The sequence below is a fragment of the Poecilia latipinna genome, unplaced genomic scaffold (assembly GCF_001443285.1).
Source record: "Poecilia latipinna isolate Pla-1442-1.1 unplaced genomic scaffold, P_latipinna-1.0 Scaffold357, whole genome shotgun sequence".
In the NCBI taxonomy this organism is placed as follows: Eukaryota; Metazoa; Chordata; class Actinopteri; order Cyprinodontiformes; family Poeciliidae; genus Poecilia; species Poecilia latipinna.
In genome coordinates this window covers 458,555-475,116 of record NW_015112973.1, presented here as the reverse complement: position 1 = coordinate 475,116, position 16,562 = coordinate 458,555, and the positions used below count along the sequence as shown (strand labels likewise).

General features: G+C 38.4%; 2 protein-coding genes across 6 annotated transcripts in view; both read left to right on the top strand.

Annotated features, from left to right (window-relative positions):
- The window catches only part of LOC106949693 (cytochrome P450 2J2-like), a 29,995-nt gene extending 23,862 nt beyond the window's left edge, over positions 1 to 6,133 (top strand). The window contains exons 6-11 of one of the 3 annotated variants that reach the window (XM_015036126.1): positions 46 to 184; positions 308 to 495; positions 1,223 to 1,364; positions 2,217 to 2,392; positions 4,728 to 4,732; positions 6,122 to 6,133. In XM_015036126.1, the coding sequence (XP_014891612.1) occupies positions 46 to 184; positions 308 to 495; positions 1,223 to 1,364; positions 2,217 to 2,392 (645 nt within the window). In that variant the 3' untranslated portion in view covers positions 4,728 to 4,732; positions 6,122 to 6,133. Of the gene's footprint in view, positions 1 to 45; positions 185 to 307; positions 496 to 1,222; positions 1,365 to 2,216; positions 2,508 to 4,727; positions 4,733 to 6,121 lie in introns of those variants that run through there. The other 2 variants (XM_015036127.1, XM_015036125.1) reach the window with 2 other exon arrangements.
- A 2,478-nt stretch (positions 6,134 to 8,611) lies between these two features.
- Positions 8,612 to 16,562, top strand: part of il23r (interleukin 23 receptor) — a 21,390-nt gene continuing 13,439 nt past the window's right edge. Inside the window, exons 1-12 of one of the 3 annotated variants that reach the window (XM_015036122.1) lie at positions 8,612 to 9,329; positions 9,505 to 9,648; positions 9,739 to 9,829; positions 9,940 to 10,069; positions 10,965 to 11,146; positions 12,814 to 12,937; positions 13,017 to 13,177; positions 14,246 to 14,379; positions 14,481 to 14,667; positions 14,758 to 14,840; positions 15,461 to 15,656; positions 15,743 to 15,925. In XM_015036122.1, the coding sequence (XP_014891608.1) occupies positions 9,769 to 9,829; positions 9,940 to 10,069; positions 10,965 to 11,146; positions 12,814 to 12,937; positions 13,017 to 13,177; positions 14,246 to 14,379; positions 14,481 to 14,667; positions 14,758 to 14,840; positions 15,461 to 15,656; positions 15,743 to 15,925 (1,441 nt within the window). In that variant the 5' untranslated portion in view covers positions 8,612 to 9,329; positions 9,505 to 9,648; positions 9,739 to 9,768. Of the gene's footprint in view, positions 9,330 to 9,504; positions 9,649 to 9,738; positions 9,830 to 9,939; positions 10,070 to 10,964; positions 11,147 to 12,813; positions 12,938 to 13,016; positions 13,178 to 14,245; positions 14,380 to 14,477; positions 14,668 to 14,757; positions 14,841 to 15,460; positions 15,657 to 15,742; positions 15,926 to 16,562 lie in introns of all 3 variants that reach the window. The other 2 variants (XM_015036121.1, XM_015036120.1) reach the window with 2 other exon arrangements.

The following is a 16,562-nucleotide window of genomic DNA, read 5'->3' as shown; positions in this document are numbered from 1 at the left end:
CACATGACTCATGCCAACAACGTCTGCCTCATGTGTCTCAATCAGAAAGAAGACAAGGATTCTGGTTTTGATATCGACAATCTGTGTTTTTGCACTCTGGACCTGTTTGGTGCTGGAACCGAAACCACCACCACCACTTTACACTGGGGGCTGCTGTACATGATCTTGAACCCACAAATACAAGGTTGGATTGAGTGATGCATCTTTAAGTCTGTCACACATTTTTCCATTGCTTCACTCAACTAACATTATACAGTATGCATTCCCTCTCATAGACTCAGATTGTTCTGTTTTGCTCTGCATGCAGAGCGAGTCCAGGCTGAGATAGACGCTGTGATTGGTCCGTCCAGGCAGCCGTCTATGGCTGACAGAGACAACATGCCTTACACCAACGCTGTCATCCATGAGATACAGAGGATGGGGAACATCATCCCACTCAATGTGGCCCGCACAGCTAATCAGGACTCCACAGTGGATAACTACACCATCCCAAAGGTCTGACCAGATTTCATCTAGATGCTTCCCCTATTTCTATACCCCAAACTTTAGTTAGAAGTCTTAGATTTTTGCCTTGGAATCACAAATAATGTGAGGAGAGAGAGTAAGTTTTCAGACTGCAATGCTTTAGCAGAGCTTTGTGAACTAATTTTAGTCACAAGAAGATTAACAACGTAATGTGCACAGCCGATAATACAGCTTTACAAGATGTGCACCCTATAATGATTAGAGATTTTCTTGTTCATATAAACTGGTTTGCAGCTGGTGGAGCTGACACAAGATCACTGATAGTACAACAACAGCAGATTTTGGGAATTAGTCAGCAACTATTTTTGCTTAAAAATGCTATGATGAGAAAATCATTGGCACTACAGATTGGAACTGGTATTCCTATTCATATCTCCTCAGCATAATCCCACTCCAAACACAAACTACTGCTTTAAACCTCTAGAGATGATAGCACAGTCTGTGTAATTGTTGTTTTTACAATCAATTTGTATGGAAATATTTGCCTTGATTATCAATATTACCCTCATCAGTAGATTACGCATGACAACTGTGAATCAACAGAGCAGCGATCAAAAATGAAGCATTCAGTCAATTTGAAAGTAGTGATTTTGACTTATTTCTTTTTTTTAAGATTTGTAATAATGTGGCTTTCTATCAGTCAGCAGTAAAACAAAGTATTTGGTCTTATCTGACTAACGCTACACTGATTTTTCAGGGCACCATGATTCTTGCTATACTGGACTCAGTTTTACACGATGAGTCCATGTGGGAAACTCCGTACACCTTCAATCCTCAGCACTTTCTGGAAAAGGACGGCAAATTCAGGAAGCGAGAAGCATTTCTCCCCTTCTCTGCAGGTTGGATGTTTAAGTTTGTTGAACTAATTTTATGGACAGCTCTTAAAATAAGACCTTTATGTATGAGAGTACTTAAAAGACCTCAACCAAAAACTTAGTGAGAAACCTTTCAATTAAAAGTAGACCCATGAATTAAACATGGAACTCATGCATTACGTATGTTTAGAATAGCAACATTGAAGAATTAATTATATAAAAATTGTTTATTCTTCATGAAAACCCACAGTTTAGTTTCCCATACTGTTATCTAGACCCAAAATAAAAAACAAAAACAAAAAAACAATTAATGGTCCTGAGTAATACTCTTATTTTCTGAATAATTTTGGGTTTTTGTTCGCTATAAGCCATCACTAGTTTACTTGTTGAAACAAGTAAAATTAATTAAATTATTGGTGATATTATTTATTGAGCTCCACATCTATTTATACAATATTTTTAACTTGTCCTTTGGGACCTTGAATCTCTATATGAGGTCAATGGTGAAATTTAAGTATCACAAAGTTTTCTTCTCCTATAGGGAGACTCTTATCTCAGAAGGTAAACCTTGCTTCACAAAATCAGCTGTAAACTTCATGTCTTCTCCTCTAGTTTTCTGTTTCCCATGATTAGAAAACCTATCAGCCAACATAATGAATTTGATCCATTTATCTTGTGAGGAAGCTTGTTATGAATTGGCTCTATTTAAATTGATATGTAAACTGATTTGCTATCTGGTGTCTCAGTGAAATATTACATCACACTTTCAATAATCGCTGACCCTTGAATTAGTTTGCCATTTAGGTAAATTTCAAGGCGATCACGGTCTCTGTGCCATCATATCTGATTAAAAACGTTATAATTCTGCGTTCTCAGGTAAACGTGTGTGCCTTGGGGAGCAGCTGGCCAGGATGGAGCTGTTCCTCTTCTTCACCTCCCTCCTCCAGAGGTTTAAATTCTCACCTCCTGCAGGAGAGAAGCCCAGTCTGGAGTACAAACTGGGAGTAACCCATTGCCCCAAACCTTACCGCCTCTGCGCAGTGCCACGTTAACCTGCTGCCTGATGACAAAAATTTACTCCGCTGATATTTCTCCTTTATAAATGTAATTATTATATTAAGAAGATGAACCACTATGATGCAATAAATATGAAATAATCATGCAAAATTGGCTGAGTTTGATATTTGGCTGATTGCTGCACTTCTAACATCATCATCATCATCATCATCACATTTCAGCAACAAGGCAGTTCAAAGTGCTTTAAGTTTTAAGTGCTTTACAAAAACAAAAAAATACAAAGTCATCATCCATTGAAAACATGCACTTGTTTTAACAACCGCTGGTTCTGCATTACTCACTCCCTCCACAAGATGGCAGAATAATTTGGACAAAGATAAACTCGTCGAGATCACTCACCACAATCAACGAGCAAGATTACAACAAATCTTGTTTAAATTTTCGGTCATATTAAACCAGAAATATTCTGATGTTTCAAAGTATTCTGATCAGACTGGATGTTTTATCGGGTCTCATAACAAATTCACACCAAAAGTTTCACCAGAACTTTTATAGACTGCCTTAATGTATGTATAAAATTAAGTTTCAGCAGCTCAGTCTGAACTCCAAAAGACCTTTACTCACAGAAACTTCCACAGTTCAGTCAACAAACAGCATATTGGAACGATTTAGGTTGTAATTCCTTTTAAAAACAAGAGACATTGTCAGATGAATCTTTGTGGAACAATGACAACGTTTGGAAATATTCACAAAGTTGTTATTTTAAATTGCAGACGGATGGATCAATCAAAGCATCTATGATAAAACATGAGTCCCAGTCGTTTGTAAATGACTGACTGAAAATGCAGCTCACTTAGGTTTTCATTCCTAGACTGATCAGTGGGGGACTGGTGACATTAAAAGGTCACACAACTACATCCTTACAGAAGGAGGCAGAAAGGCATTACTCATACACCACAGCTTGGATGCCAGTAGTGCACTAAAAAAATGATTCATTGGATGAACTCAGTTCAATTTTGGGCAAGTTTCCCATTCAATGAATTAGTTTCTATAAGTCAAGTTTGTTCAATAAAGCATTAAACATTATTTATTGAATCTAAAGTATTTAAGTTTGACCAACTCAATTCTACATTTAGCAAATTCTTTAATTTTATTTAAGTTTCCGTGTAACTTAAATCCACTGACTTAATGCGCTTCACTATTTCCATTCCAAAATCAAATATTTGTGAGATTCTTTTCAGACTGGATGACAACACTCTTTGGCTTTTCTTGCACTTCAGCTGCTGCTCAAAACTATGGAAGTCAATTTTATTACCGCAGTTTTTGAGCAGTTGCACGATATGAATGAGAATCCAGATGTACTGCTGCACAAAAGTTGGGCTTATTCACAAAAGCATAAAGAGAAAGCTTTAGTTTCGTTTTGTCTCTTTTTTTTCCCTCCAGCAGACTGAAACTGTTGATATTTTGTACAGACAGGTGCTACCTGTCTGGTCTACCACCAGATTTATATCACTCTGCACGTGCAGAACATAGTAAACCACTCATCTGCTGTGCAATTTCAAGCATTACCCCGACTTTCAAAAGCATTTTACGATATTAAAACTGGAAAATAAATGTTGACATTTGCCATTTTTGCATTGCAAACTGAACCAATTTATATATAATTCACATTAAAAATGAAATCACAATGCTTGGTTTCATTTTCAAACACATCCTGCCTCATTTTAGATGATATTATAATAAAAAAAACGTTTGTTGAGTTATTTTTGGACATTTTTTTCACATTTTTTGTCAGTATTTTTAAGAGTTGCAGGCAAATGAAATGCAATCTGTTAAGAACTTCAAGCAAGGTATTTTACTCCACAAAGAAGATTCTTGACTTGACGCGCTCTCAGGACAACACAGGAAAAAGTATGTTGACCTGACCCTGATTAGATCTGCAGAAAAGGATGTGGCAAACTCTTTCTTGCACCAGAATTACCACACAGCGTGAGAACAGTACACGAGTTAATTGCTGTCGTTACCTCGAAATGTCTGTTTCAAATGGTGGAACATAAACTAAAAACAAACGTTCACTTAGCAGTCTTCAATCTTCAATAGACCTGAAGAAACCAGCTGTTTAAAGTGTGTAACTGCTCTGTCCCAATTTAAACGCTGCTGAATGAAAATAGTTTCTGATACGGTTGCAAGTCTTTAAAGGTGACTTAGAATGAAAAACAGATTGCATCACTCCACAAATCTCAAACTGATTTTATTCACGTCAGAGCAAAACTAAGAAATTGTTCCTGGTTTGCAACATAAATAGAAGCATCTCAAAACAGATCGGGTGGGGTTTGGTTGTGTCTTGCTAAAATATGCACCTAAAAATACACCATGTCAATGGGATTAATTAAAATCACATGTGCACAATTCATTGTACTCTGCACAGATTCAAGACAACCTGGGCCAGATGCAGCACAACATGACCGAGCCTCCTCCATGTTTCACTGTAGGGTCAGCGTTCTTTCTTTGCTGCATTTTTGGTTCTGAACTGTTTTGTAAGCGGTGCGTTAAAGCTCCAGTTTTGTCTCGTCTGCCTAAAGGACGTTCTCATAGAAACTTTGGGGCAAATTCCAGTCTCGCTTTTTCATCCTTCAATTTCAACTGTGGTGTCCTCCGTAGCTCAAACAAGGATGGCTGGTGAGATGTAGCACTGATGCACCTTGACCTTTGAGCTCACTTTTAACTTCTTTAGAGGTTGTTCTGGGCTCTTTGCTTGTCATTCATATTGTTCTTATGAATTTGTCATCTGCTTTCTTCCTGAAGCTGTGACAGGGAGGTTGGCTAACGTCCGGTGGACCTTAAACTTCTGAATATTGTTAAAACTGTATTTATAGGGGCATCAAGATGGTTTCACAGCCTTTACCTTTAACGTACTTGTCTCTTATTTTCTTTCTGAACTCTTGGCTCAAACTTTCTCCTTCCCTTCCTGTGGTCCATGTTGTGTGTGGCACACACCATATCAACAAACAGCACAGCAACTACTTATCACCTTTTAAATAGGAAGACTGACTGACTACAACCTTGAAGACACATGTACTGCTAATTTAAAATGTCCCTATTGTCAATGTATTTATTTTTTATCTTCTCTAGAGGGGCCATCATTTTCACACAAACCTGTTTCATTATTTTGTGTCTTTGAGTTATTCTGTTGAGCCACAATTCAAAGTGATGCTCAAGTTATTTCAGTGGGTACCAACAGTTTTGTTGACATGAGTCGTCCCCTTAATAACTTCATTATTTAATTCAGATGTGTCGAAGCAGAGACACATAGAAAAATGACAAGAACTGGACTGAGACAGCTGCGTTAAACCATTTGTCATGTGTTTTATGAGCCAGTAAAATATGGTTGTTTTATAGTCCGCAGTGCATCACCTTTAGAAAAAAAATCTCCTTAGTTTTTAAAACTGTCATGATGTAGTGTCAGTTTCCTATGAAACAGATAACCTATGATAAAATGGAGCTCCTGCTGCTTTTTCTCTCTGCTTTCACCAGCAGAAACAGACGGCTCTGGGTCAGAAAGGGAGAGTTTTTGAAATGGAAAGCATCTTCCATCCTGTCTTACCATACCATACCAACTTTATTTATAAAGCACTTTAAAACAACCACAGTTGATACAAAGTGCTGTACAATTTAAGAACACAACATAATAAAAGTAATTAAAAACAGTTTAAGAACAAAAACATACAATTTAAAACTAAATCCCACTGGTGTTGAAAGCTAAGTAAAATAGATGGGTTTTAAGACAAGCTTTAAAAGTGGACAGAGAAGGGGCCTCTCTGACCTGCAAAGGTAAGTCATTCCATAATTTGGGGCCCATAACAGAGAAAGCCCTGTCCCCTCTGAGCTTCCTTTTTGTTCTCGGTTCCTCCAAGAGCAGCAGCTGATTTGCTGACCTGAGAGACCGATGGGGTACGTAAGGATGAAGAAGCTCAGTGAGGTAAGCTGGGGCAAGATTATGCAATGATTTAAAAACAAACATAAGAATTTTAAAATGAATCCTAAAATATACAGGCAGCCAGTGAAGTGAGGCCAGGACAGGGGTCACATGCTCTCTCTTTCGAGTACCTGTCAAAAGTCGTGCCGCAGCATTTTGTACTAGCTGCAGACGTGAGAGCAGCGCCTGACTGACTCCCAGATAAAGTGCATTACAGTAGTCCAATCGAGTTGAAATAAAAGCGTGGATCACTGTTTCAAAATGCTGCCTGGAAAGAAAAGATTTCACTGACGCCAATCGCCTTAAATGATAAAAGCTGGACTTAACCACGGCTCTAATTTGGCTGTCCAATTTGTGTGTCTTGGAGATACACCGTGCAGATTTGGCATGAAAGATGAAAGAATCAGATTTAGGGGGGAAAAACCTGATGATGGCAACATTAAGAGCAGAAGCACACTAATCATTGAGATATTAGACTGCAATGTGTCATTTGCTTTTGGGAAATCTGTTGTTTTGTTCCCTTCAAAACATAAAGGGGAATTCAATCAGTTTTTGACAATGTAGAGAAGTTATGGACCTCAAAAAGACTGAGTGAATATATATATACACCTTTTATGTATTAAAAATCTGTTTTATTGTCATATCAAATATCAAAAACAAATCTATGTGAAAATTAATTACCTTTGTCATGGAGCCTAAACTGCTTATTACATCCACCCTTCTACACTTTGTTCATCCTTGCAGGGTTTCAGATGGGCTGGTGCCAAACGTCAGCCAATCCATGAAAAACAGATATTTTGAAGACATATTTATTCTCAGAATCACAATGTTAGGACTTGAACGGGTCATTTATAGACTCCCACTTTTATTTATTTTTTTAAACAAATAAGTGACAAAACAAGGCAAAATGACCACGAAATCAAGTTGTTTTCAAAAGAAATTCTGAGCAGAAGTGAGAATGAACATTTAGATTAGTAGGAAGGCAAACATCTTAACCATGAGGCAGGAGAAGAGCGCTTCCAGTTGGTTCAGATCCTCTTTACTTTCCCTGAACCAACTTGACTTTCTGTTTCAAGTCCAGTCAGATGTGGCTTTTCTCTCTCTCTTAACTGGAAATGCCACCAACTGTTGGGCTCACAGCTGCTTTCTGCCTCTGCAGAGAAGTGACTCTGAAGCCTGAAGGCTGTTGGATATTTGATTGTTTTTAACTCCCTGCAATTCAGAAAACATTAACATAACTAAAAGCATCACAAATGAATTTTAAACGGCTGGATCAGACACATGTGCAGCCGGCTCACTTGGGTCCAAACTTCTGGGTTTGTGTGTGTCTGCCGGTCGGTCTGACATTGTGCCTTGCTGACTTTTTACATTCTTTACACTGACTCAGCAATGACAGCAAACAGAAGTCGGATTAATGTTTTGCCATATATTTGAAAAGTAAAATCTTTGAAAGAAAAAAACTAGATTTTTTTTTTTTTTGTAAAACTGTATTAAAGGAGATTGTTCAAGAAAAAGAAAACAAGCACAAAGAAAGGTTCATGAGCACCGTGTTGCATTTAATCACTCAACATTAAATAATTCTTCTTCTGGCAGAAGAAAAGATTGTACATTTAAACTCCACTAACTTAACACAGAGAGAGCTCAGAGGGATTAAAAAGGAAAAACCTATAAAAGTAACAAATGTTTGCACAAAAATACAGAGAAAACACAAAAAGAAACAAGAGAAGTCAGTCGAGTATGGCAAGCTCTTACCAGCAATAATAAACTAATCAAAAGTCCAGGGAAATAATCAGAAAACAAACTCGACAATTAAAGCAAAACCCAAACACTCATGAGAACAACAGCATTTGAACGATTTTAATGTGACCAAATTTGAAAGTGTACAAGTGTCCTGACTAATTTACAATTCACTGTATGCGTTTAAAGAAAAGGGGACATTGAGAAGGGGTTGTGGTGTTGTTGTCCACATTGTCGTTTCAGTCTGCGGTTTGACATGTGAGGAAATTTTGAAATTAGACTGCAGAGCAGAGTCAATACAGTCAGGCTGAGTGGGAAGCTTGAGACACAGAATGCATCAAGCAACAATTTATATATATCAAGAGTAGCGCATTCACATAATATTCACCCGGGTTTAACATTCTGCTCTTTCAGCCCGATGCACTAATAGCAGCCCACAATTTTGAGGTCTGTTTTATCTTTTCGAGCAGGCGTTCTGCTCAAATTCTGGGTTTTCCCTGCAAAGCCGTTGAGGTTACAGACGGAAAAAACTCGTAAAATTCACAAAAACAAGCTTAACTGAAAAAAAAGAGGCTCAGACAGACACACCAGTTCAGCGAAAGGCTACAAACACCATCAAAGAGCAGAGCTGGAAAAGAAATGTGACATGTCAAGTGAAGCAAAGCGGTTAACATGTAAGTATGACTTATCTCCCTTTCAGAAAAGGCGAAAAAAAAATTGTAATAGTTTTCTAATAGTTTTTAATTAAATATAAATACTAACTTGGCTCATGCTGATGAACCTTTTGTTTTTTTCTTCTCAGGGCATCAGCAATTTTAGCATTCACTGTAGGAAACTCTGAAAACACTCGGTGTTAGCAGAAAGCAGAGAAACCGGGTTGCATGGGAGCAGTGGTCAGCACTTAATTACGAGCAGCAATCTGGATTTATCACTCAATAATCCGCTAACAGCAGCATGTTCACGAGAGCAGCTACTCTGGCGACGGTGACGCTTTACGTCAACTCAGCCTTTGTGGTGACGAAAAACAGGCAATTGAAGTAGGGCGCACAAGTACTGAGACAAATGTTCAAAGTTTCTGCTCTGGCAGAATACCACCAAACTAGGTCAATGGCCTCTTTAAGACGTGACTCTGTTGTTGCAAAGATCAGTCGAAGGAAGCGCGTGGAACAAAGCAGGTCGCGTTAAGACAAGCAGACGGTTGTTGAAATCATTACTGGATGGCGTCTTGATAAGAAAAATGCTTAGAGGACTTAATTCTGGTGAGTTGTATCTTCTTTGGTGAAATAATTAAACACAATTGGAAATAAATGCGCTTTCAGGATGACTTTGAAATTCAAGTTATTACGTCTTCATACAGAATTTATTTGTGGTGATTTAGAATTACAATCCCGTATTACAGCAGAATATTTTTTTTCCTTTATTTTAATGTGGCAGGGTGGATGTGTCACAGCTGCTGTGACGCACTTATAAAAGTGTTATCAACAGGAAAACCTGCAGTGAGATAAGAGAGACAATAAACCCCCCTTCCTCCTCATGTTGGAAAGATTGGTGCCTTATTTCCGGACACGGATGGATGAGGTACATTCATTTTCTTCACGTTCTTCATTCTTCAAGATCTAACCCAGGATTTTTAATAATAGAATATATTTTTTTCTCAACAATGGATAGGGTCCTCCGGTTTCAGAGAGATGAGCTGAGATGAATCTCTTGTTAGCCAGTTGGAGATGCATTATCCTGCTGTTTGGTTTTTCCATCAGTGGTGAGTTGTTTGCCCGTGTTACTCATAAAGTCTTCATTTTTAAAAACAAACATCCAAGTAGCTGAGGCTTGTTTCTGAATTTTCAAATGGTTCTTTTTGTTCTTGCGCAGGCTGCCCTCTGCTCCCTGCAGGCTGTGTGGACGTCATTTCAGGCGGCTATGTGACAGCAGAGCCGGCCACTGTCCTGCTTATGGGTTCAAACCTGACCGTGTACTGCCACACCTTCCAATGTGAAAAAGGGTGAGCATATATGCTTTGAAGCTTTGATGAACACAGAACATATGTGTTTTTGCAGTGGTGAATCTGGCAACAATGCCACCCTGGGATAGCCACTACCTCTGCATCACCCATCCCGTGCCTGACAAAAAAGGACTTAATGGATGACCTGGCTGCATATTCAGCTTTTCAGGATTCTCGCGATCAGGGGTGGTCTTAGTGACAAGGAGAAACATTGCAAATAATTCTCAAAATGTGATTATAGCATCTCCGTTCACTGTAGAGCAGTATGTTTTTTGTTTAACCATGTCTAGATATTTTGAATTTTGAACTGCAGATAATCAAATGCGATCAGATTTGATTATCCGTAGCTTCGGCATCCCTTTGGCAAGGCCCAGAGTCAGACACCAAGTTCAGCTTCGTTGGAGAGGCTTTAAATCAGACACCTACTTCAAGCATTGTCGCCTGGGCTACAGATCAGACACTAGATTCGCTGTCATCAACCAGGCTTCCTTTGCAATGTTTTCACTGGACTTGAAAACAATCAATAGAAAATGTGTTTGAAATGTAATTTATTATGCCGCAGTGGGAAAATTCAGGATTAGCAGCAGAACTAAAGTGTATGGGTTCACACAAAGATAGCAACATAAACGTGTGTGTGTGTGTGTGTGTGTGTGTGTGTGTGTGTGTGTGTGTGTGTGTGTGTGTGTGTTTGTGCATTAAAAGACAACAGACCATTTACAATATAAGAAACTAACAGAGATGTACAAAAAATACATCAAGGATGTAAACATTCATTGAGTTTGTCTAACAGAGACTGTGAGGAAGGATCTCCTACAGTGACGCAGCATTCTGCATCGTTTTTCTGAAATGATACCTTCAGATATATATGAAATCGCCTTCTATTGTTGACTTTCAGGTCGAAGATGTACCTGGACCTGAATAAACAGACAGTGAATCTGTCAAAAAGAGTCAACTGCACCACAACTGCTTTCTATCTGCCCTGCGTGTGGAAGCCGCTGTCTGAGGTGGTCTGCAAGATGAAGAGCAGCCAGCTGTCTGCTCTGGAAATCATCTGTGGCCTGGATCTACGTCTCGGACGTACGTACGCGTTACCTCAACATGGGACAGGGCTGGTCGGGAAGGAGCCGTAGGAGAGGGGAGAAACTGTTCTAATGTTCTCTCCCAGTGGAGTTAATGTACAAAAATATATCAGACTGATAATTTTATATTATTTAAAAATATGGTATTTTGTAGAGACAATAAAAAGCTTTTACTAAATGTTACAGGAATCTTTTAAATGTACTTTCAGCTAAATTTTGCACATTAAACAATACTAAACCAAGATACGGTTTTGTTGTTGCGCACTAAAGCGTATTGAGCCACCATATTGAGAAGCAATGAGTAATAAAGTGTGCGCTGTTCCATTTCAGAACCTGCATAATTGTCCTATATCACACTATACTTTGAAGTCATTGTGGCTGCTCAAGAATGATCATTTTATCAGCTTGTTTATATACGCTCATGTTCAATAAATTAGAATAATATTGGAAAGCTCATATATTTCACTAGATGCTTTTCATTTTCAATTCAGAAAACACATTATCTGGAATCATTGCACACACACTCATGTTTTCAAGACTTTATTTTTGTAAATTCTGATGATTTTTGCCTCAGAACTAATGAAAACATGATCAGCATATTAAATCTGACCATGAAGAAAGACATTCCCAATCCAGAAATGTGGATTTAATGAGAAGTATTGTTTTCAAAAAGGCATTTTGAATTTGAATTTGACAAACAACTCCCTTAGGAACACATATTTTAATTTATTGAATGCGATTGTATTATCCAGTCTGAAATACCTGGGATATGCAGTTAAAAATAACTCTTGCTTGCTAGAATCAAATTTTAGTAACAGTTAATTGTTAATTTATTGCATTACTCGATCATTTTCTGGGCAATAGTTTTAAATCAGTACCAACAGCTTTACATTTTTCTCATAAAATTACAAGACTTTTTTTTTTCTTTCAGGGCTTTTTTTTTTACTCATTTTGTTCTAAAATATTGAACCTGAAAGATCTATCATCTTTCTCTCGGCTAAGCTGTGGGTTCAGCTATTACCGCTGTGAGAAATCACCTTTTTATTTCATATTTCATGAGTCAGAGAAAATGACGAAGCAAAAAAAAAACAAACAAAAAAAATGTCTTAAGTTGAGTTGAAAATAAGTGAAAAGGCAACTAAAGAAAAAAAAACTTCAGTAATTTTGCATTGCACTGATAACTTTCACTTGTAAAATATAAGACCACTTTAATCTAGTGCAGAGTTGTTACAGACGACGTCGTTTTGTCGGAGGTTTCTCCTCCGTTTGAGGGAGTTGTTGCTCTCCACTGCTGCCTCATGCTTGTTGAGGAAGAGGGATTGCTGCTAAGTCAGTGACTCAAATGCAGACGGCTTGGCTTCCCTTAGATAACTTTCCACCTTTTGGCACAATATGTTCAACTAAATTTGACCCCTGTGCGATGACCTGGACAGAGCTGAACATTTTCTACATCATCTGCTGCTCGATTAAAAGAGAGCTAGATCCTTAAAACACTGTTGGGTGAGAGCTGCCTTGGGTGGCTGTGGTGAAGCCACCACATCATGTTTGGATTGGAGGAATTTTTTCTGAGTTCAGAGTTGAACTAATCTCACGAATTAGTCCTAAACATTAATTCTTGCTTCCAGATGATAAGAAATATTCTCTTGCTTTTTCGTATCACTACAGTTCCTCCCGACAAGCCTGCAAATATCAACTGTGAAACAACGAGGAGCTCCGACTTGGTAAACTGCTCGCTGGACAGAGGACGGGAAACATACGTCGACACATTCTACAACGTTTCAGTCCACAGGTATCGCGTTTTGCTTCCCATTTGTTTCTAAGTCAGCATGTGCTTGCGGCCTAATTTTCCTTTCCTTTTTTATTATCAGGGAGAATAAAAGTGTTTTAGATCTGATTTTGGACGGGGAGGAAATCAGCATACCACGAGGAATAATAGAGGAAAACACTAAATACACGCTGACTGTCTCCGCCTACAACCTCTTTGGAGCGTCCCGGTCGGATCCGTTCGTCTTTTCTCTGGCAGACATAGGTACAACATTCATTCAATGAGAGTCCATTAACCTAGTTGTTCATTTGAATTAATTAGTCAGAATCATCACAGTCTAAAGGCTGAGTCATATGTCGAGTGGTTAGTTCAATCAATTGTTTTCTCCTCAGTCTGACTAATTTGACTTTCAGTAAAGTTTCTCTTTATGTAATATATGTCACAGGGGGGCAATTTCCTTTTTTCTTTCTGCCACCTGCCCACTGCAGGCCTTGTTTGAACTTTTGCAAGTTCACCGACAGTAGCTGTTTAATAGATTACAGAGCTGATTCACACATCAGTGTGTTTTATCGAGATAGTAGGTGTATGACACACCAACACAAAGTAGTGCAACATTGTGGAAAGAAAATCATGTGTTGGTTTTAAGTCTTTTGACAAATAAATGTCTGAAAACTGTAGTGTGCATAGGTATTTTTTAATCAAAAATCAAAGAGAGAGTTTGAAGGTCAATCCCCAGGTTGGTTTTGGTCTGATCAAGGATCAATGACCTGCTGGAGGGTGGGCCTGCTCCCGGCTTCAAGTCTTCTGCAGGTTTCTCATAGCGTTACTTGTCTTTTTAGTACTTCATGTAAGCAAAAAAATGTACATTTTGGCCCTTCTTCCTCATATTTGCTGTTTCCCCTGTGTGGCTTGTTGGAAAGCTGCAAATGAGGTCTTTGGTTCTAACAACGCTGCTTATTCGTTCACTAATGTTGTCTGACAAACCTCTCGTACAACATTCTGGATTTAAACTGAGATTAAATCGCCCTCAGGTCCACTATATGCTAAACAGGTGTATCTGAAAACATTGTTTGTGCAGGATTATATTTGGAGTATCTGGATAAAGGGGCAGAATAGAAATGTAACATCCCACTTTTCATATTTTTATTTGTGAAAACCATGAATTCCCTTTTCTAACAATTCATAATTTTGCACTAATTTGCATTGATCTCTCACATGTTGAAGTTTGTGGTTGTAAAAATTTAAGAGTTATCTGTATTTTCTTTCTTTTTCTTTTTTTAGCACATTTTCCTTCGCCTGGTCAGATTGCTTTATTGTTGTTTTATATTCCAGTGATACCAGAAACCCCTTGGGTAGTTAAGGTGGAGTTCATGAATGACTCCACATCGGCCGTGCTGCACTGGAAAACGTCTGAGTCTTCGATGCGCCTCAGATCCCAAATCAGGCTACGAGGAAACAACACCTGGGTAAAGCGGCGTCATGTCGACGTTGTAGTTTTTATCGTTTTAAATCTCCTCATGCAATAACCTAAAAAAACACAAAAAAACATCCCGCTCTCTTCCAGGAGCAGAGAGCGGGAGCAGAGCTGAGCGAGGGTCTGATACGAGTGGAGAACCTGAAGCCTGAGACTGAATACGAGTTCCAAATCAAAACGTGTTCCTCCACATCAGGACAGAGCACAAGCTTGAAAGCCAGCCGGCGAGTTCTCTGCAGCAAATGGAGCCCGTCTGTGAGGAGGACGAGTCCTGAAAAAGGCAAGTATGATATATTTCAAGTATAAATGAGGAAAAGTGGTTCTTGTGTGACGCCTGGCAGAGAAACTTCATGCCACGTCTGTCCAACAGGTCCGTCTCAGCAGCTGCATGTATGGAGAAGCTTAGGAGGCCAGGCCAAACATGGGCTGAGGAATGTTACCGTTTTCTGGAAGGTATTGATATTTTCTGCTAGTAATCTTCCAAACATCCATATAATTAGGCTACATGTTGTATTTTTTATTTTTAAGTTATTTTTTTTTTTATTGTTAGACTCATATTAAAATTTTCTTCCTGTAATACTTGGGAAGGTGGAAGTATGTATTTCCCTTGCATTAATAATTTGACCTCCATGTTTGTTCATGCTCCACTTGACGCGAACCAGAAATAAATAAGTTAATGAAAGATTAGTTAACCTTTTTCCTTCAGTCTTAGATGTGTGTAATCTTTTAGGCTTCTAACATTGTATTTATTTTTTTTTTTTTCAAAATTTGTCATATTTTGAAACTAACTGTTTTACTTTAAGACAAAAATTGCAACTTGGTGTGTGGGGAAAAAAAAAAAATCTTTTTATGATTACTTTTCTGGTCAATCCCGGGTCTGTAATGAAGATTTCACCTCCATGTTTTAGCTGTGATACTTCAGTAACACAAACAATTACATAATTACTTGGTTTCGTATGTCAAATCTTGCTACAGCTGGGTTTTGGATAGTATTTAAGCACCATAATAACAAAAAAAGACAGAGTTAAATCAATAAAAACCCTGGAATAAACAGGTAAATAAATTTTTCCCAGCCTCCGCCTGTGGAGGATTACAGCGGTGAATTGCTGCGGTACAGCATCGTCCTGGAGGATGGCCGCGAGGAGATCTGTCCCGCCGCTTCCAGCCAGTGTTCGATTCAGGCACCAGTGGCGGTTCTTGGACTGAACGTCAGTGTGGTGACCTCCAGCGGGGCGTCTCCACCGGCTTTTGTAGATCTCAAACATGCAGGTGCAATAAAGTCACACAAAAGTGTCCGAAATGTTTCTAATATTTTACGTTTCTGTGGTAATCACTAAAATGTCTCGACCATTTAGGTGCTTCTGAATCTTTCTTTGTAAAGTTGGCTCCCAGTGCAGACGGCAGCGCTGCTCATGTCTCCTGGTCTACGACGGTTCAGAAAGATCTTCTGTACTTTGTAGTGGAATGGGAAAGCATGCCTGCAGCGGGGCTGCAGTGGAAAAAGGTGCTTAAAGACCTAAAAGGCACAACAATCACAGGTACAGTCATTCAGTCACACACATGAATTTATTTCTTGCTAAAATAAGACAAAATGTATCTTTTTATGAATCTTCTTGATATGCTTCTTCACCTCCAAATACCTTAAGTAGGGCAAAGTGAAAATAAGGAAATATTTCTGTAAAATCCTAAAGTCTTTCACCATTTGCTCTTGTGGAGACATTTTTTTTATATTTTCCTTCCTACCTTAACTGCTCTTGTATTTGTCTGAAATTAAATTTATATATTAACCATTAAAAATAAACTCAAGAGGATAATGTGCAACTGAAATGAGGAGGCTGCCTTTTTAACTCAACATAAACTTCAACTCAAACAAAGACAATGCTTAGCTTCTTCTCTGAAGTAAGACAGGAAAATATAAGCAAGGGTAAACACTTGAAGCAAATACTTTTAGATGAATGAACAGTATAATAAGGAGGGCTGCCCATGGGGCGGTTAGCAACACTGTTGCCCTGCAGCAAGAAGGTCCTGGGTTCAAATTTGTGGTGGTTTTCTTTTATGAAGGTTTAAATAACGTAGATTAGAATGAGAAAAGAAATTGTTGACCAGACAATATATATATATATATATATATATATATATATATATATATATATATATATATATATATATATATAT